This window comes from Conger conger, chromosome 17 (genome assembly GCF_963514075.1).
Source record: "Conger conger chromosome 17, fConCon1.1, whole genome shotgun sequence".
Lineage (NCBI taxonomy): Eukaryota > Metazoa > Chordata > Actinopteri > Anguilliformes > Congridae > Conger > Conger conger.
Genome location: NC_083776.1, coordinates 1930728 through 1951417, shown reverse-complemented (window position 1 = coordinate 1951417; position 20690 = coordinate 1930728). Strand labels below are relative to the sequence as shown.

General features: G+C 43.4%; 2 protein-coding genes across 2 annotated transcripts; both read left to right on the top strand.

The window, feature by feature from the left end:
- The first annotated feature begins 598 nt into the window (after positions 1-598).
- LOC133116496 (ADP-ribosylation factor-like protein 4C) lies at positions 599-2789 on the top strand. The gene has a single exon (XM_061226118.1). It carries the CDS (start codon positions 1345-1347, stop codon positions 1921-1923), a length of 579 nt encoding a protein of 192 aa, XP_061082102.1. The 5' UTR covers positions 599-1344; the 3' UTR covers positions 1924-2789.
- Positions 2790-7624: 4835 nt separating this feature from the next.
- LOC133116685 (eIF5-mimic protein 2-A-like) lies at positions 7625-18014 on the top strand. Its single transcript, XM_061226533.1, has 12 exons — positions 7625-7764; positions 10320-10393; positions 10493-10669; positions 11529-11623; positions 11937-12002; positions 12525-12660; positions 13337-13446; positions 13771-13941; positions 14887-15033; positions 15814-15952; positions 16422-16544; positions 17206-18014. The coding sequence occupies exons 2-12, from the start codon at positions 10330-10332 to the stop codon at positions 17235-17237; spliced, it is 1260 nt and encodes a 419-aa protein (XP_061082517.1). The 5' UTR covers positions 7625-7764; positions 10320-10329; the 3' UTR covers positions 17238-18014.
- Positions 18015-20690: the final 2676 nt, after the last annotated feature.

Here is a 20690-nt window from a genome sequence, read left to right as displayed (position 1 = left end):
ATGGCTGTGTGTGAGCTTAACTGACGGACCACAGAGTGACAGCAAGCAACGTGGCAGCTCACGGCGGTGCTAGTCTTGCATGTATGCACAGTCATGTTTCCTGTTGCTGGAATAAGCATGGCCACTGCATTTGGTATACAATTACTTCAGAAAACTAAACCATACTGTTCTTTTTACTCATGAAAAACTACTGATCCATAACACGGATTTGCAAGTTTGTTGATAGATGCATTGGACGAAAGACACCTTGAAAATGTGTTAGGGGAAAAATAAACGAACAAAAATTACGTTCATTGTTATATCTGCATCTTGCTAAATAGAAAAAGAAGAACACGTTATTATCATTGACATCGAAATCAGAAAACGAGGATTCTGCCTAGATCACCAATCTTTTCAAATTTACCAGTTCTCGGTCGGGAAAATAAAGCAACGAGGATGTCACAGATGTTTTTTTCCCCCGAGATTGTAAACAGGCGTTGATCTATAGCGCTATGGTCATAATTTCCTGTATTGTAGGATGATTTGGTTTTTAGTACAGTGTGGGGTGAGCGCCAGACTGCATGTTGAAAGGATGTTGTGTCTGGTTCGAGTGGGCGGACCTTCCGATCCGACTTGCGCGTGGTTCTCTGTCAGCAAGACCCAACAGCGCACGTATCCGACGGAAACAACAGAATGAGGTGGATCATGGATGGCGGTTCCTTGACACCTGCAGGCACTGACATTTCCCTGCGATTTTGAAAATAATGGACCTGAGATAAGAGACCGCGTTTTTTTAATGTTTGGATTTATCGCAAGACTGGCGAACTTGGATTCCCAGAGGACCAACCCTCAATAGTAGGCTGTTTACTTGCCATCTGCAAGCGTGTCTGACTCGACCACTGGACCGCTTCGCCTTCCCATTGAATCCACAGGCGATAAAACGGGTATAGTACTGTTGCAGGTGCAATATACTGATTCGTAGAGCATTCGGGTTTTCAGTGTAGCAAAATGTTATTGAAGCTAACCTGCTTTTTCGTGGAGAGTGGGCTACGGTCGGCTATGCTACAAATGTAAATCGCTCTGCTGCATTCTCAGTGATCCCCTCCTCTATGCATACTGCAGAGGAGGAACAGGGTGTTCGTGCAGTGAACCTGCACGATGAGACCGGTCCACTGAATTACGGCTGCAGAACGTGTAAGTTTGATCATTATTGGGTTATAGCATATACAAAATCACAGTCCAAGGATTGCAGTGACCAATTCTGGGAAAATACTCCGTGGAATCTTACTATGTTTTTTTAACAGCAGCTGTTTATTTGCTGTGCGTGTGACATTGTTTCAATTAACCTGTCCACAGCCTAGGAAAATGGGAAACAGTTTTGCCAACATATCAGCTTTTCAGTCCCTTCATATTGTAATGTTGGGGTTGGACTCGGCAGGGAAAACGACTGTTCTTTACCGACTGAAATTCAACGAGTTTGTCAACACGGTGCCTACAATCGGTTTTAACACAGAAAAGATTAAACTGAGCAACGGCACAGCAAAGGGCATCAGCTGTCATTTCTGGGACGTCGGGGGACAGGAGAAACTGAGGCCTTTGTGGAAATCGTACAGCAGATGCACGGATGGTATAATCTACGTGGTGGACTCCGTGGACGTGGACAGACTAGAAGAAGCCAAAACCGAACTGCACAAAGTCACCAAATTTGCGGAGAACCAAGGGACTCCCCTTTTGGTCATTGCAAACAAACAAGATCTTCCCAAATCTCTTCCAGTCGCTGATATTGAGAAACAGCTGGCGCTCCAGGAGCTTGGTCCGGCCACCGCTTATCACGTTCAGCCGGCTTGTGCCATAATTGGCGAGGGCCTTCACGAGGGTATGGATAAACTGTACGAAATGATAGTTAAACGAAGAAAATCTCTTAAGCAAAAGAAGAAGCGATAACCGCAAGTCAGTGGCACTGTAGCTCATTTTCATTCGGGTAGCCTGCATCACTGTTTCCCCCAATTAAAATGTTTACTTTGCAGCGACGTAGCTATTTCCGTTGCTTTCTGTTTGACGACAAACTCTGCTGCTGTAAACAGACTCCGTAGCGTGCTGCAAAAGAGGATGTCTCAAAGGGTGCTGGTTTTTTCCAACAAATTTAACCAAAAACCCGCATTAACTAGTGACTAAAACAATGTGAAAGTAAAAAAGAAAAAGAAAGGGCTGGGCCCGTGTTTGTTGCTGCTTCATCACGGATTCTAAATGTAGCTGGACAATTTATGGGCTAAATTATTATGGAGTCAATATAGCACTGTGACGATCATCGAACATTCCGGGCGTTGCTGTCCTCACTAAATCTTAACTAACCGAATGCTTGTTCTTTATCAAGAAAATATTTTTTTTGCACGTTCTCCGGATGTAGATCATGCTGGCTGAATTCCCTACAACTGCACCTGTAGGCATTTTGGGAACGATACCATGAAACGGTCGGGATTTGTGTGACACTTTCCGGCGACAGGCCAAGTGAACTGTATTATAATTTAGTTTCACCTCAGTTGTAAACAGATTTACATAAAGTATACATATACATAAAGCATCTAAATATATTACGAATATGGTGACACCAGGAATATATTTTAAACTGTATAGCGAAGTATGACTTTATGTACAGTAAAACCCAAAATAACCTTTAGGTATTTTTAATTAAAATGTTTTAAAATAACCTGCCTGATGTAATTTATTGTCATTGTGGAGAGTGTTTAGCGATAATTGGCTTTTGTTCAAAAACTATGAACTAATAAATTGAAATATGTTGACACTGACAATAGTTTTCCATAATATGTTGGCCTATTTGTCAATGTAAATCTATGTCGTGTTGCTATGTGCTGTTATCTGTGAGTTTAAGCAAGCAGTCATGAGTATCTGGGATGTCCTCACAAGACTAGTTGCATAGCAGTGTGAAAATGTAATGCCAATGTAAATTTCTGTTGTTGAGAAGCAGGGGAACCACCATTTGTTGGTTCCAGAAAAAATACAGACGGATTTGTACACTCACCAAGCACTTTATTAGGTATTTATTAGACTTATTTTTTAGACTTCTACTGCTGTAGCCTATCCACTGTATCCATCCATCCATCCATTATCTGAACCCGCTTATCCTGATCAGGGTCGCAGGGGGGCTGGAGCCTATCCCAGCATACATTGGGCGAAAGGCAGGAATACACCCTGGACAGGTCGCCAGTCCATCGCAGGGCACACACACCATTCACTCACACACTCACACACTCACACACTCACACACTCATACACTCATACCTACGGGCAATTTAGACTCTCCAATCAGCCTAACATGCATGTCTTTGGACTGTGGGAGGAAACCGGAGAACCCGGAGGAAACCCACGCAGACACGGGGAGAACATGCAAACTCCACACAGAGAGGCCCCGGCCGACGGAACCCAGGACCTCCTTGCTGTGAGGCGGCAGTGCTACCCACTGCACCATCCGTGCCGCCCCTATCCACTGTAGAGTTCATCATATTCAATATGCCAAGATTGCCTGAATCTATGGCCGATAGACATTACCAGACATCGGATGTAAATGGTAAATGGTAAATGGTTGGAATTTATATAGCGCCTTTATCCAAAGCGCTGTACAATTGATGCTTCTCATTCACCCATTCATACACCTACTCACACACCAACGGCGATTGGCTGCCATGCAAGGCGCCAACCAGCTCGTCAGGAGCATTTGGGGGTTGGGTGTCTTGCTCAGGGACACTTTGACACAGCCCGGGCAGGGGATCGAACCGGCAACCCTCCAACTGCCAGACGACTGCTCTTACTGCCTGAGCCATGTCACCCCCTGTTGTCTTCCCTGTTGATGCTCTGCAAGGCCTATAATGCAGCCCTCTTCAGCTCCTGGGGCTATTTGTCTTCATTCTGGTGTTCAGATAGCATGTGATATGCATGCTCAGTTGGATTGAGGTCAGGTGATTGAAATGGCCAGTCATGGCTATTCCACTTTTTGGCCCAAAACTCCTTGGTTGCTACATGTCTTTGAATCATTATCCTGCTGCACGATGAAGCGTCATTCGATCAGTTTTGATGCATTTGCTTGGCTCTGAGCAGACAAGATGGTTCTGCATACTTTGACTTTCATCCTGCAGCAGTGACATAATCAATAAACACAAGTTACAGATGGTGGTGGATCATTTTAGATCATGAGTTTCCTTTTTTGTCCACACATTACTCTTTCCATCACTCTGGTACAGATCTCCATCTCATCTGTCCATAACACTTACAGAATTCTACAGTTTATTTTAATGTATGTTTTTGCAAACTGTAACCTAGGCCATTATATTCTTGGGGCTTGCCAGCTGTTTGAGTAATCTTCTCTTGATGGTCATCTTGGACACACCTACGCCTATATTCTTGATCTGTTACAAAGGGATTTTTCTTCACCATTTGAAGGATTCTTCCATAATCAACTACACTTGTCTTCCATGGTCTACCAGGTCATTTGCCATTGCTGAGCTTACCTTCATAATTTCTTGCTTTCTCATAATGAACCAAACATGGTTTTGACACATCTAATCATATGACTCTGATTGGTTAATTCTGATTTATGATGGCCTACTTTGCTGGCATTGACACTTATTTGGTCCTCCTGTTGAGAGATAAGAACAACAGACTCTAAATGCACTCCTACAATCAACTCTAGACCCTTTGCTAGCTATTTTATGCATGAACTAACAAAGAAACCGAACACACCTGTCCAATAAACATTTTCGCAGCCATTTCCTAAAATTGGGGGGACTACATATAAAAAGGCTACATGGTTCACCCAATACACTTTATACATATACTCATAAATTATCACAATGCCCATTTGAATAGTCTCAATATGAATGTGATAGATCTGTCTGCAAGCAATTGTGTCAGGGGAGATGGGCATAAGCCTTTGTTTTTGTTTTTTTTGCATTAAATGTTTTCAGATTCATATTCATTTTAGTTTGTGTAACTGCAAAATGGCTGCCGTGCTCATTTCAGGGTTCAAATGGATAATGTGCACAATCCACTGGCCTCACATGATGCCCTGGTGCTGAGTGGAAGAGTGAATCAGGCTTTTCTTTCAGGGCCCAAGCACAATCGTCTTCTGTCGTCGACACACTGGAATGGAAAATCTCCAGGTGAACGTCCTTATCAGGGTCTCTCTGTCAGAAATGGAAAGGCTGCTGAAGGAGCTGCAGTGCACACGGGAGAGCGCTCCTTGTGCGTACGTTGCCTTCTCCACACACCGAGCAGGGACACTTCACTGCATTCTCCCAGGATGAGGATTACCAAGCCCGGCTAAATAGAAGGGGAAGCCTTTCAGAGCAAAGCGGGGGTTTAGCACTGATCAGTACATATTACACTACAGGACTGTAGTACTGTGGGCATGGCGTGTTTATATCTGGTATCTACTTTTCCTTGTTCTAAAAAATATTAGACATTTATGTGTATCTCCTAAATCAGCACTACTTAGGGTCAGGACCCAAAATGGCTCACGGAGTGTATGAGCTGGGCCCTGGAGTGAGGCTAGGTCCCTGAAAAGTGTTTTATTCTAATTTTTTTCGTAAGTTTTTAAGTTATGTATTAAAAAGTATTTCTGATTTGGGTCCCGCTATTAAAAGGTTTTTTAAGAACCGGCGCATTAAATTAACAAATTCCTCATTTCCTTTTATATTTTTGCACTGATATACTTTGCTGGTCAGCGTGATTTCAGATACAGAAATGTGCACGTACATAGTGTTCAAATTCTGGAAAGACTTTACTAAAATAAAAGGAAATAAAAGTCATTACAAGGTAAGCGTTAGTGAAGTAAGCATTGGTGAAGTCAGGGAAAATGGCTGGCATGAATTTTGGCACTTTTTGCCACCTGTTGGCTGTGCAGCTGAAACAATATTGACTATATGGTGCTTCAGAGTGATTCTGAATTGTGCGCAGTTTGGCCTGAAACCAGAACCTTGCAAGAGATGGAAAAATAACATGTTGAGGTTTTTTTAATGACCACCGGGTGCTGATATAAGAAATAGTCATTGTTCTTTCTGGAAACCTGACCTAATAAGGTGCTTATATTAAAAATGGCGGCGATATCCAGAAAGTTAACAAAGACAGATGCCACATAGCAAAAAGTTATGAAACTGCTCCTCTTTTGTTTGTTTGTTTTGTTATCCTTGTATTAGGCAGAAGAGGGACAGACTAAAATCACACAATGCCATCGCAGTTTGAAATAAGATTCTAAAATCGGGGTATTGCTATTGGTATATGCTTCTTAACTGCGACTACAAGCCAAACAGGTTCTCCCAATAATGAGCAGGACAGCTTTCAGGAATGCAGGTGCGCCCTTAAACTGGATTATAGAGTTTCTGTCAAACTTTGTTGAAGCAGCAGCACAACGTATAAACCCACCAAAAAGCCTATGGCATGTGTCATGGCAGCTACACAATGAAAGTAATCTTTTGAACAAGCAAATCAAAATGAGCAAAAACATATTTAATATATCCAACAGCAAAAAGCATTAAGACCCTGCTCCTGGGCCTCTGGAACTCTCTTAAATGCCTGTCAATGCCAGTATTTTTAAGCCAAGAGAAATTTGATGAATCACATGTATTCGTAATTGTGTGTCGGAGTAAAGAAAAATTTAAGACTATTTTTTTTTACTTTGGCTTGATATTTGGCTTGAATTACTACCCCACTGGAGCATTATCGCCACCTACTGTTAAAAATGTTAATTAACGCTAAATGATCAAATACGGTAAACTATTCCCATCTGTTCCAGGAAAATGAAGGTGAGGTTAAAAATGGAATCTCCCAAATTAAAACAGTTTTGAGGTCAATTTTCTGAATTACGTGAATAAAACATGCACTTTCTTTTTTTTTCTGATGACAAAGATCACATTCTCCAGTTGGAGAGGTTCCCTCATTGAATGGCATCCAGCTGAATATGACCCAATCTCATCCTGCCTATGTTACATTCGACGTGTCATATTTAAGACTCATTAATGCTGAACTATAATAAGAGCAGATCGCCATTCTAATTGGTTTGGCATACTCAATCCGCTGTAATGCAAGCAAAATTATATATATTGGCATGTGATCTGGTAACATCCTCCCATCCCTGGTCGATACAGTCAAAGAGCTTGATCAATTCTGTGGCAATAAGGTTTGAAGGGAGCACAGCACAAGGAGGAGAGGAAGGGAGGGGGTGTATAAACGGATCATTACCAAATTAAAGCGTCAAATCAAAAAGAGTAATGCGACTTATAGATAATTAATTACTCAGGCCATATGTGTTAAAACTCCGCGCTCAAAGTAAAAAATAAAAACAAAATAAGGCTAACTCAACAATACACTACACCCCCTTCCAAGAGAATAATAGGATCGACTTACTGAAGGCAAAGTTGGGATCATAGCAACTAATCTAAAAGGAGGGGAGTGAAGTCTAGCTTTTTAAAGATATTCACGCATAAATGGTTTAATTAAATAACAATAGTCTTTATTATCCAATAATATGAACTTAACTTAAACGATCAATATGTGTTTATGTAAATCAAACCCGTCATACAAAAGAAATGATAACTTTCATAGCTCCAATATACCCTGCGCAAATGTCTGGATTAACGTTTCAAGGTGGCGCCGGCGCACTAGGCTGTATCTTATTGTGTTTTTTTGTTTTGATTTTTTAGTTGGGGCTGAGGAATTGGGTAGAGTCGCAGTCGTTTTTTGTTCTGAAACTATTTTAGATCTGCATTGATTTCGGTAGGTTCCTGCTTGTTTCTACTAGCTGGTTTTGCTAACTAATGTAGTTTTGGTTTTCGACACTTCGTCATATACGTTAACTTTAGCGAAAATAGTTAGCCAGCTAGATATTTTCTGATTCCGTTTAGCTAGCTAGCCTGTCAACCTGTAGCTATCGCGAAAATGATATGCTAGCTAGCTAGCTAGCATTATAGCAAAGGACTGAATCAGTACAGTGTAGCTTACCAGCTAGCTAACAAGCCACTATGTTCATGGCCTAAATAAATACAGACGCATAACTTACTAAAATGTAGCCTTGAATGTTTCTAATAGTTAAGGTTATGTTGGACGCTGCAAGTTATAGTTAGCTGAACTACTAGGAAGGAAGTTATGCAACGTTAACTTGGCTGGCTAGCCAACTTGGCATTAGTTAACGTTCTATATTGTGCAAACGTATTTTAAAATCGGCTAACATTTTTCATTAGCCTAGCTAGGTTGCTGTTCTGGCTAACGTTATTAGCCAGTTTGGCCTTAGAAATTATGGCCTAGCTAACGCTATAGTTAGGCTAGCTAAATTGACTAGCTGTAGTTTGCTGCACGCTGCATCTGTGAATGTTGGTTAAGATAGCCTGCTGATTAAGATTGGCAACGTTACTTTCCATTGGTTTTCTATTGTGTCTGCTATTTCAAATGGGTAGCCTAGCTAACGCTATGTGTTGATTTGGGAATAACTTGCTAACGTTACCGTCGGCATGTTGGTTGTGCATGTCTTTAGACTATGATGATGAGCTGTGTTTGCGAAATTAACCCTCGATGCTACACATTACATGATCTACCCCTTGACTGGGCATGTGTGGGCATGTTTGTCTTTTTTGCAAGCTAGCAAACGCTGGGTTTAAAAATTGGGGCGACAAAGTCTTGATTTGACAGACTTTTTGCATCTATCATGGTCACTGTTTGTGGTTGAAAGTAGATTTGGGGGGGGAACCATTTTGGAACAAGGTGTGTGTAATAACAGCCAAACTTCGACACTGTGCAGTCCGGGCATTCTATGCACTAACGTTAAGCTGACATGTTAACTAACTTAAAAAAGCCAGCAAAAGAAAGCCTTTTGACATTTGTAAAGGCTTTATATTGACTTTAAACATCTTCACACGATAGTTACAGGTTTACATCGATCGTGCATTTTCCGGTTAAAAATGGCTACGTCAGAGCCAAAGTGTGACATTGCTTCGGCTGAGTTAAGTGCAGGAAGAAAATTTCCCGAATTTAAACAGATATTTAAACAACCTGTGTATAAATAGCCTGTCTTTAGTCCAATTGCAAGACTTCCCACACGTTGTACATCTATGGCCCTTCTCTGAATAGTGGCACTTGACAGGCAGTATGGTTTGAAATTGAACAAATGACATTAATTTAGATCGCATTCTAAAAGTAATTCCCCACTATGGAGTAAGTGGCAACGTGTTGCCAGATTGCACGGCCTTGTTTTGAATGCACGCCAGAATACACGCCCTTGTTTTGAATGCAAGACAGTGTCAATAGCATATATTTCCTAAATAGATTACATTTAGCAGATATATTGACCATTGAAACACAACCCATATAGCCGGTAACTCCTGGCCGGAACTGCGTCGATTCTGGCTGAAAGTCACTGCTGGCCCAGAATTGGTACATATCTGTTCCGGAGTCGCTCGCTGTCTGGGCAGCTAACTATATGCATTATTCATTTTAAAAGTGGCCCTCATACGTGTAGAGATATTGCATCTGTTCAATGGAGATGTGTTTACAGACTTTGAATGATGGGAACCATTAGGCTAACGCTAGTTTTTATTCAATTTTATTCATGACGTAGTTCAGCATGATTCAACATGTACACCCTGTCATAATTTGGGCTGGCGGGCTGGCGGCCGGGCGGGGCTGTAAATGCCCTCAAATTGAAGGTGATAGTCCGCACTTTACCTCATAGTTATTGTTTATTTTAAAGTGCTGGAGAGCCAAAAGAACAGGAAATGTACCTCGGCTGACTTGCAGACAGCATTGAAATTTCACGAAAGACATGCTGCCTGAACAATGAGTCATATTTAGTTCGAAAACACTCTTAGGTATTGGCGCACACTTCTAGCCTACTAATTTGGGTAACTGGTTGAATGAAATGGCGATTAAACCTGTAAATATTAGTGCTTATTGTGTTGCTCTACTTCCTGTTAGTGTTGTTGAACTAACGTTGGCTCAGGCGGTAAGAGCAGTCTTCTGGCAGTTGGAGGGTTGCCGGTTCGATCCCGCCCTGGGTGTGTCGAAGTGTCCCTGAGCAAGGCACCTAACCTCCTGATGAGCTGGTTGGTGCCTTGCATGGTGTGTGTATGAATGGGTGAATGAGAAGCATCAATTGTACAGCGCTTTGGATACAGCGCTATATAAATGCCAACCATTTAAAAATATGACTTAAGTGGCAGTTCCCTTTGTTGCTATGTGTACTCATACCGGAACCCTTTTTGGCGAGTTATATTTTACCCACTGCCTTTATTTAGCAAGGGAATGCTAATCTGTTTATCTTTTTTTCCTTCCTTCCTTAGGGTGTCTTTTATGAATAATCCGAAGCAGCAAAAGCCGACGCTAACCGGTCAGCGTTTTAAAACTAGGAAAAGAGGTACGTTTTCATTTCGCGTGCTGAATTTTGACTGCTGTCTGCTGTAAAAAAAAAAAAAAAAGAAAAGAAAATTGTAAACATGAAAATGGTGTTTTTCAGATGAAAAGGAGAGATTTGACCCTACCCAGTTTCAGGAAAGCATCGTTCAAGGTCTGAATCAAACTGGCAGTGACCTGGAAGCAGTAGCGAAGTTCCTGGATGCCTCCGGCGCCAAGCTCGACTACCGGCGCTATGCCGAGACGCTCTTCGACATCCTGGTGGCCGGCGGAATGCTGGGTGCGGTGCACACTTCATCGCCCAGAAGCGTTACTGACGTGTCGGCGCAGTCTACCCCAGAAACGTTACTGACGTGTTGGCGCAGTCTACCCCAGAAACGTTACTGACGTGTCGGCGCGGTCTACCCCAGAAACGTTACTGACGTGTCGGCGCAGTCTACCCCAGAAACGTTACTGACGTGTCGGCGCGGTCTACCCCAGAAACGTTACTGACGTGTCGGCGCGGTCTACCCCAGAAACGTTACTGACGTGTCGGCGCAGTCTACCCCAGAAACGTTACTGACGTGTCGGCGCAGTCTGCCCCAGAAACGTTACTGACGTGTCGGCGCGGTCTACCCCAGAAACGTTACTGACGTGTCGGCGCAGTCTACCCCAGAAACGTTACTGACGTGTCGGCGCGGTCTACCCCAGAAACGTTACTGACGTGTCGGCGCAGTCTACCCCAGAAACGTTACTGACGTGTCGGCGCAGTGTGTTTGTGTGGTGCCCTGGGCACAACAGGGGTGCGCAGCAAGGCCCGAAACCGTTTCAGGATTTTATGGCAACTTCTGCTCTTACTTATTTAATTGGCTCGGTCGTACTGCGTCTTGGTCATTTGTATTAGCACCGGCTCCAGTCACCGACTGCAGGTGTATCCTAAAGATTTCACTGCGATCTAGCGCAGGTGAGAGCCAGTGTAATGTAGAGAGCTGTCGGGAAAACTAGAATGAAAGTAACTGGTTGGAACAAAAGCCGGCATGTGGAACGGCCCTCCAGGACCGGAGTTGTGCACCCCTAGCGTAGAGCAATTACATACTCTCTCCTACATTTTATAGGTGTCTTTAGATGAAAAACAAACGCTTTTGTTTTCTCCGTTTCAGCCCCAGGTGGAACTCTGTCTGATGACATGACCCGCACAGAGTTCTGTCTCTTTACTGCGCAGGAAGACCTGGAGACCATGCAAGCATATGCTCAGGTGGGTGGCCTTTCTGTGAGACGGTTACAACCAGTTTTGAATTATTAATCTTGATCGATACTGTCAGGTAGCATATTCATAAAGCAGTGTTTCCTGCAGGAAATTCTTTAGAGTTAAGGTGGTGCTTTGGAGGGCTGCTTGTTACTTGAGTTTACATACTGTAAATGTCTGCTTGTCTACTGATAAATGTTGAGAAACAGACGCGCAACGGTGGTTTCGCAACAGCATGACAAAACGATTACCTTAACTAGCGAATATTAGCCCAGTTATGGTGTGGTGGTCTTCTCTCTGATTTGTTTCGTCCTCACCTCAGGTTTTTAACAAATTAATCCGGCGTTACAAGTACCTGGAGAAAGGACTTGAGGAGGAGATCAAGAAGGTGAGGCCTGTCTCAGTTTTTTTATTTGTTGACATTTACAGAAGTTGTCTGTCCCGTTTTCCTATTCTGCCTATTGTGCCATGTTGCAAATGAGTATATGGAAAGAGATTCAAGTTTTATTTTACTAATCAAATTAAGTGACTTGTGCTGGCAATAATTCCCAAGTACAACCAGGACCACTATGGAAATAGGTCAACATAACTTTGTGTCTATTCCATAATTTTACTGTGTGTATAATTGTTGTGCTGCCAAACCTACGTGTATTTTGGAATACGTCACATACGTGGGGCGGCCTGTAGTGTAGTGGTTAAGGTAAATGACTGGGACACACAAGGTTGGTGGTTCTAAGCCTGGTGTAGCCACAATAAGATTGGCACAGCCGTTGGGCCCTTGAGCAAGGCCCTTAACCCTGCATTGCTCCAGGGGAGGATTGTCTCCTGCTTAGTCTAATCAACTGTACGTCGCTCTGGATAAGAGCGTCTGCCAAATGCCAATAATGTAACATAAAAAATCTCCTTGCAGCTGCTGCTGTTCCTGAAAGGTTTCTCCGAGTCGGAGCGCAACAAGCTGGCCATGCTGACTGGGATCCTGCTGGCCAATGGGCACATCTCCGCCTCCATCGTCAGCAGCCTTTTCAACGAGGTTCTCGTCAAAGAGGGTAAAGTCAGGTTCAGTTTGATTTTCTCCGAACTGGGGCGGCCTGTAGCGTAGTGGTTGAGGTACGTGACTGGGGCCTGCAAGGTTGGTGGTTCGATCCCCGGTGTAGCCACAATAAGATCCGCACAGCCATTGGGCCCATGAGCAAGGCCCTTTAACCCTGCTTTGCTCCAGGGGAGGATTGTCTCCTGCTTAGTCTATTCAATTGTAAGTTGCTTTGGATAAAAGCGTCAGCCAAATGAAATGAAATGTAATCTGTAAGGGAAGAAACGGGTAATATCAGCCCCAAGCCCCCCGATAGCATATTGGGTAAACAACTCCCTAGTAGGAGAAAAACCCTCAAACAGTGGCGAGAAAAAAACTCCCTGAAGGGAAAAACTCTTGAGGGGAACCTGGCTATAGGGGGATGCCCATTCTCCACTGGCCTATAGGTTGAGATGGTAACAGTGCAAGTATTAGACTAGCAGGTAATCTAGACCAGCGTTTGTCAACTCCAGTCCTTAGGACCCACTTGCCAGAAGGTTTTTTTTTTTTTTTTTTTTTTTGTAACCAGGATGTAACTTCATTTACGGATCTGGTTTAATGACTGAACCAATCAAACCAACAAAATGCCCTTTATTAGTTCAATCAGATTTCTCTCTCTCCTTCTCTCTCCCTCCCTCGCTCTCCCTCTCCAGGTGTCTCACCGGCCTTCGCCGTGAAGCTGTTCAAAGCCTGGATAAACGAGAGAGACATCAATTCCGTCGCCGGCAGTCTCCGCAAAGTCGGCATGGACAACAGGATGATGGTAAAGTGTGGTCCATTTCGCTGTGTGTTTGGGGGGGTGGTGATGGTCTTCTCTCTAACCCAGCGGTCTTGTATAGCCGCAGGATGTGCCGTTTTATTTTATTTCCGTTAATATCAGCAACCAATCCAACCCCAAGAATCCCCAGGTGAGTTGAGTTAACTAATGCTGATTTAATAGATGAATTAAGTGCTGAGTGTAAACTAGTTGGCACACCCTGCGGCTCTCCAGGACCAGCCGTGGGGGCCTCTGCCCTGACCCGTTCACCGTTTACCTGACGCGGCTGAAACGCTCGGCTGACGGCGGTCTCCTGTGCTCCCTCTGCAGGAGCTGTTCCCTGCCAACAAGCGGAGCTGCGAACACTTCTCCAAGTACTTCACCGACGCGGGGCTGAAGGAGCTGTCCGACTTCGCCCGGAACCAGCAGTCCATCGGCGCCCGCAAGGAGCTGCAGAAGGAGCTCCAGGAGCAGATGTCCCGCGGGGACCCCTTCAAAGACGTGAGCACGCCTCCTCCTCCTCCGTCCTCTCTGCTCCGCGTCTGAAGGCTTTTGAGGGCACCCCCTCCCCGCTGTGTGACACCCGTTAGCTGGGGGCGTGTAAAGCCTGTCTTGATCCGTTCGGTCTTATAGAACTTAGACCTTTTCAGCCAATCGTAATGACCGCTTTGCTTGTTCTTTTCAGCCCCTAATGTATTCTAACCAACGTGAAATGGCCTGAATGAAGAGTATAATGTGAACTTTACTACATTTTCTCGACCAAAACTAAACCCCCTTTGGTTTTGACTGGAGCCTCTTCATATTTGGGACTGAGAAGGTGCCCCACCTCCCATTGTGACGCCCGTTCCAGTCGGGGGGGGGTGTCAATCAGGGATATTTGCATGGTCAGGCGGACCACACAAAGGTTATTGCATCAGCAGCTGTCTAAGATCCTTTAGACATTTTAGATGTTGGAGCAAAACAGTTTGTGTATGTAACTTGATTGGCCCCAGAAGTTAACTTTGACTTTCTTTTTCAGGTACAGTGCCATGAAAATGTGCGCCCTGCCATTCCTCTATTGCATATTGGTTGGACTGAATGGTTTCTGATGTTTAGACATCTATTAGTCCACGGGAACCTGAGTAAACACGAAACACAATTAAATGATTTAATTTATAGGTTTTTCTGATTCTGGGATTTACAGAAATAAATTAGGCAAAAAAAATGAATCTGGGTCTAGCAATTAGCTTGACCCATTGGACAGCAGTAGCATTTATCTGGAAGTAAGGAAACGTATAAATATTTCACCAATAATAAACATGTGGATTCCGTCATCGGAACACGATGAAAATAGCCTGAAGACAGCGGTGAAAAGTGCTAACTAGCCAAATAGACGGGAGGAGGAATTTCCTGTGTGACCATACGGTGCGTTCAGCTGATTGGCTCCTGGCCTGCTCCCCTCCTCAGATCATCGTTTACGTCAGGGAGGAGATGAAGAAGACCGGCATCTCCGAGCAGACCATGGTCAGCATCGTCTGGTCCAGCGTCATGAGCTCAGTGGAGTGGAACAAGAAGGAGGAGCTGGTCACGGAACAAGCCATCAAGCACCTGAAGGTCAGCTCCGCGGTCTCGGCCGGGGGGCCCTGCTTTGGGCACTGTGGTACCCGGCTGAAAGCTAGGTTTTTAAATGGCTGGTTGGCTGGTTGACCAGCTCCCAGCTCATTACATTACATTACATTACATCATTGGCATTTGGCAGACGCTCTTATCCAGAGCGACGTACAACAAAGTGCATACCCATAACCAGGGATAAGTGCGCAGAAAGACCCTAGAGGGAAGTACAATTTCAATTGCTCGACATGGTTTGGCTGTTGACCAGTTCAGACCAGCTCCCAGCTCGACATGGTCTTGCTGGTTGACCTGTTCAGACCGGCTCCCAGCTCGACATGGTCTTGCTGGATGACCAGTTCAGACCAGCTCCCAGCTTGACATTGTTTTGCCGGTTGACCAGTTCAGACCAGCTCCCTGCTTGACATGGTTTGACTTAACTCAAGCTATGTTTTCAAACAGCTACCAGCTCAGACAAGCTACCAGCACTAGCTGGTTGACCAGCTCATACTCAGCTAGACCAGCTTATGACCAGCATGAGCAGCCCAATTCTCAAGCTGGTGAAGCTGGCATAGCTGGATTTTACAGCAGGGTAGCGTAGGGCGAAGCATGGCTCCCACACAGTGTTATTGACTTTCATAGGATGTGTGTGCCCCAGTGCTACAACAGCACCTCAAATTAAATTTTACTCGATATATGTGTATCTAATCCTTTTGGTTGCCCATTGGCAAGTCTTCTATGGAGGTTTTACACGGTGTTTCTGGTATACTCCCCTCTCCTCCCCAGCAATACAGTCCCCTTCTGAGCGCCTTCACCTCCCAGGGGCAGTCAGAGCTCACTCTGCTGCTGAAGATCCAGGAGTACTGCTACGATAACATTCACTTCATGAAGTCCTTCCAGAAGATCGTGGTGCTGCTCTATAGAGGTGCGTAGTCTGCCCGGGGCTTCGGTGCGCTTCAACGCCTTTCCGCCTTTCCACTGCTGTCCTGAAACACGGGGACATGCACAGATAGGCCCCAGGTAGTGCTCAAGCACCTGCCCCTTTGCCCTCTGACCAGATAAGTGCCCTTTTTGAAAGACATTTTTGCTTGTCCTTGTGATACAGAAATAGTGAATGCTAAAGGTCGTCGTCTCTGTGTGAATTGATACAGTAATTTTGTGGAAACCTTTTGAGTATTAAACATCTGCATGAGTGTATGAGTACTGAAATAAATAAATATCTAATTAAGTACAAGATGTGCCACTGTAACGTTATTTTTTTCAAGAAATAAGAAAGGGTACTTCTAATTTTTTTTTTAACATTTTTTAATTTTAAATTTAGCACCTGCCCCCCAAAATGTCTGTGCACGCCACTGCTGAAACGCACGCATCCTTTTCTTTTTAATCTGTTGCAGCGGACGTTTTGAGCGAAGAGGCCATCTTGAAGTGGTACACCGACGCTCACGTTGCGAAAGGGAAGAGCGTTTTCCTCGAGCAGATGAAGAAGTTTGTCGAGTGGCTCAAGAACGCCGAAGAAGGTGTGTGCGGGCATTTTACAGGAACTACCGAAACTACCGAGTCCTCCCGCTCTCAAAGTTAACTGACGACGGACAACCGTTAACCGTTTCATTCACATAAAAGTGCCGTGTTCCCCATCTGCCGCAAAAGATTCCGTTGTTTTTCTTGGACACTTGGAGCTGACATTTTTATTGTAGCTGCGCCTGTCTGTAATCCTGCTTGCCGGATTACACGTACACAATTAGGTGCGTGGAGAAGCAGTGGGCGAGGGTGCTTGTATCACTCTGTAGGCTGGGTCGATGGGTGTTATGCATTTCAAAATGTTTTCACTGCAGTGCGACCATTGAGCAAGTTGGCCCTACTGCAGCTTTAAATATATAGCAAGAATAACACATTCCCAAACTTTTGGACCGGAGACTACACTGTATGTCTCCCATAATACAAGCAATGGTTCGTCTGAGAAAGTAGATTGTGTTGAAACTGTAACCGTAATAATGATAACGTTGATACAATGGGAATATGTTTTCGTACAGGACATTTTCTAATCACAAATGGTGACACTGTCGTCACATTGTTCACACTGCCAGGCCAGATGCAGTGTAGTGCATCGTTTGCTGTGAAAATGAGGAATGTTCACACGGCTGATTTTTAATTGGGTCTGTTTTTTTGTTTTTTTTGCAGAATCCGAGTCCGATCCGGAGGACGAAGGCTGAGCCCTGCATTTTCAGCTCAGTGCAACGGGAGCCGTAGAATGTTTTGTTACAAACCTCTGACCTTCGTTTTCATTTCTTTCTTTTTCTATTCTACCTCCTGTACTTTCAACCATAACCCGTTCAAATGCGATATAAAGGGCTTTCACAGTGTTGATTTTAACTCCTTTTTCTAAACTAATAATGTTTACACTTAAAGAGCACCAATCGTCAAAACCAGCCTCCCAAACACAACTGGGCTAATGGCGCCGATTGCTAAGGTGCTGTATTTGGCCATCTTTAAATTGATCCGTGTCCTGGTTTTTTTTCTTTTCTTTGTTTTATTCTTCATCAGTGGGTCCTTATAGTTACTCCCCACCGCCTATTTTGGAAGGAAAGCATTCGGTTTAATGTAGGGCGCGATCTGGACCCTCGATCGACACTTTTCAAACAAGTTGGACTTGTTGGGGTACGCATTGGGGTATGCCTTCTCTCCTCTAAGTATGAGGACCCTTGTCTGATTTTTACTTTCCTGAACTATAATTGCCTGTTTTGCCAAAGGAGTAAGCCCTGTTTTTTAATGTCGGTTCTATCCAACTCTAGTTCATTCTTTTCACTTTGGATTAAGTGTCAAAAATAATGTAATGTAAATGCATGGCGCTGGTGAGGTGCCACTTCTAAACCGAAATTGCCGTGGACATCAAACATAAAATGCAGTGCCAGCTCTCTAATATTGGTTACTCTTTTCGTTACCCTGATATCAATTGAATTTTTTTAAAAATAAAGAATTCAAGGTATAAATTTGATTTCGTTTCTTTTTTTCTTCTTGCGGGGTCTGTGTTGGTGTATGTGTGTACACCCATATTTAGTTTGTGGTCTGTGTGTGTGTGTGTGTGTGTGTGTGTGTGGAAAATGTGCAAAGTCGTCTATTAGCGGGCTATTTATTTTTGCCATATCCAAACCGTTCATACAGGTGAGTCTGGTCTTGATCTGAAGAGCCGCGTACAGGGCTGGGAAGTATTTGCCTCCTTCTTCGTGTCCTCTATTATTGCATATTTGTCACACTGCATGGTTTCACCTCTTTTGAAAAAATGTAATGTAAAAATGTAATGTCTTCAAGGGAAGCTGTGTAAACGCAAATCACATTTTTTCACACTATTTCATTTATTTTATGAAAAAGTTATCAAATGCTCATAATCGCCCAAGTGAATGTGCCCCCTTAGTGAAGCAATCAGCCAGTTAACCAAATTTTAAATTAGATTCAGCTGATTGGGCACAGCTCAGTGGCTTGTGTGCAGCCTGTTGAATCTCGACCTCACTCATATTGAACCTTAGTGTCCAAGTGAAGTCATCACCACAGTTTCTGCAAGCACGCTATGCCAAAGGAAATTTCAGAACGCATGAGAAAAAAGGTTTTTGAAGTGAGTCTGGAAAGAGGTCTCCAAAGGGGGAACACGTGGGACAGTGAATCTTCCCAGGAGTGGCTGGACTGCAAAAACCTTTCCAAGGCCCCGGTGACGGCCTGTCCACAAAGGATCAAAGAGGAACAACCAGAGAACTTCCGGCCTCTAGATTCAGCGAAGGTAATTATTGTTCACCACCCCACAAATATATTTTTTTTAGAAGCCAAAACCACTAGAGAAACATACTTGCGTGTCTCACTTTTGCAGAACAAAGCGCCTGGATGATCCACAAGTCTTTTAGGATAATGTTCTATGTACAGATGTACAGACTCTAAACCGAGTAAATAATATTTTTGAAAATATTTTCACTGCGAAGTCATCCATGTCATAAACTTTTTAAAAAGATTTTAATGTGGGGTTTTTTTTCTCTCTGAAGAACATGCACAAAGGTAAACAAACAAGTAGCCATCATTTTAAAAATACCTTTAATAATTTGAATGAAAATGAACTTATTGATATGCAATTGGTTATATTCATATTGTTCTGTTATACAAAAATACATGTGTCATTTGTAGCAGCTTCATGTTTTGCCATGTGCAAAATAAAACAACAGTATTGCAATATGGACACAGGTCCAGGTAAATTCAAGTATGCTGACATAAATGGCATATTAAATACTTTGAGAGGTAGGCCGATATATTTCAGCAAATAGTGCATGTGTAAATTACTTACTTAATTTGGATCTTAATTTGTTGTGTAACTTTTCATAAGCGGTATTTCGATAGGACACTCGTGTACAGAACAGGTTTGTACATGTCACAGTTTAAATTGTCCTGGTAATAATGTATTGTTGGGCACATCAGTTATTTTTTAACAGTACTTGAAAAACCAAATTTATCAACAAAGTGCATTTATCTGACACTGTCAAATCTAACACTATTCTTTTCATATGATGCAAAACAATATTCAAAATAGCATAAGTTGCATAAGGGTTTGAGGTGCCTCTTTTACTTTTGTCATTGACCAACTAAAATAATCAGATGTCGTATTAGTAACATTATAGCAACACGTTTTGTGCAATACAAGCAAGTAAACATTGCTGTTCTATATTTGAACCCCAGATTACAATATGTTAACAAAGTCGGTATACGATACAAAATTGTAACCAAAATGAATTTACTTCAAGATATTTCAATTTAAGGGCTTCTGGACAGAAGCAGTCTCTCTCTCTCTGGCGCTCTCTCCTCACACATTCTTTCCCTGGGAGAGTTGAGGTGTTGGGACCAAATTTCACAATTCTTAAGGAATTTCAGACTGCTGAATAAGTCAATTCCATGGTAACTGAAGTTACAACTTCTGGATATTTGTATGGTAAGGCCCAATACAGCTCCATAACAGAGACTGATAAGAGTACATTACATTACAGGCATTTGGCAGACGCTCTTATCCAGAGCGACGTACAATTGATTAAACTAAGCAGGAGACAATTCTCCCCTGGAGCATTGCAGGGCTATAAGGGTCTTGCTCAAGGGCCCAACGGCTGTGTGGATCTTATTGTGGCTACACTGCGATTAGAACCACCGACCTTGCAGGTCCCAGTCGTGTGCCTTAACGACTACGCTACAGGCCGCCCTTAAGAGTAATTTCCAACTGAGGGTTATAAAAAGCTTATGTAAGTTTCTTATGTAGCTGTATTGGATTCCAATATCCTCGCAGTAATGTCAATACTGTGTGTCCAGCTTCTGGACTTTATTAGGTACACCTTTCTAGTACTGGCTTGGACCTCCCTTGTCAAACAGCCTGAATTATCTGTGCCATGGATTCAACAAGGTGCTGGAAACATATTGGCACGATCGCATCACGCAATTGCTGCAGATTCATGCTGTAAATCTCCCACTGCACCCACACCCCAACGGTGCTCTATCGGATTGAGATCTGGTGACTGGAGGCCATTGGAGAACACTGAACTTGTTATTATGAGCAGACTGTGGCTATGTCAGCAACAATACTCAGGTAGGCTGTGGCATTAAAACAATGTACAGTTTGTTTTAAGGGGCTGTAAAATGTTCCTCAG

Bases quoted from the DNA above. Each gene is read 5' to 3' on its own strand.
- LOC133116496 (XM_061226118.1), top strand. From the start codon at position 1,345: ATGGGAAACAGTTTTGCCAACATATCAGCTTTTCAGTCCCTTCATATT.
- LOC133116685 (XM_061226533.1), top strand. From the start codon at position 10,330: ATGAATAATCCGAAGCAGCAAAAGCCGACGCTAACCGGTCAGCGTTTT. The intron at 10,394-10,492 runs GTACGTTTTCAT...GGTGTTTTTCAG, and splicing joins TTTTAAAACTAGGAAAAGAG to ATGAAAAGGAGAGATTTGAC. The intron at 12,661-13,336 runs GTAAAGTCAGGT...CTCCCTCTCCAG, and splicing joins CGAGGTTCTCGTCAAAGAGG to GTGTCTCACCGGCCTTCGCC.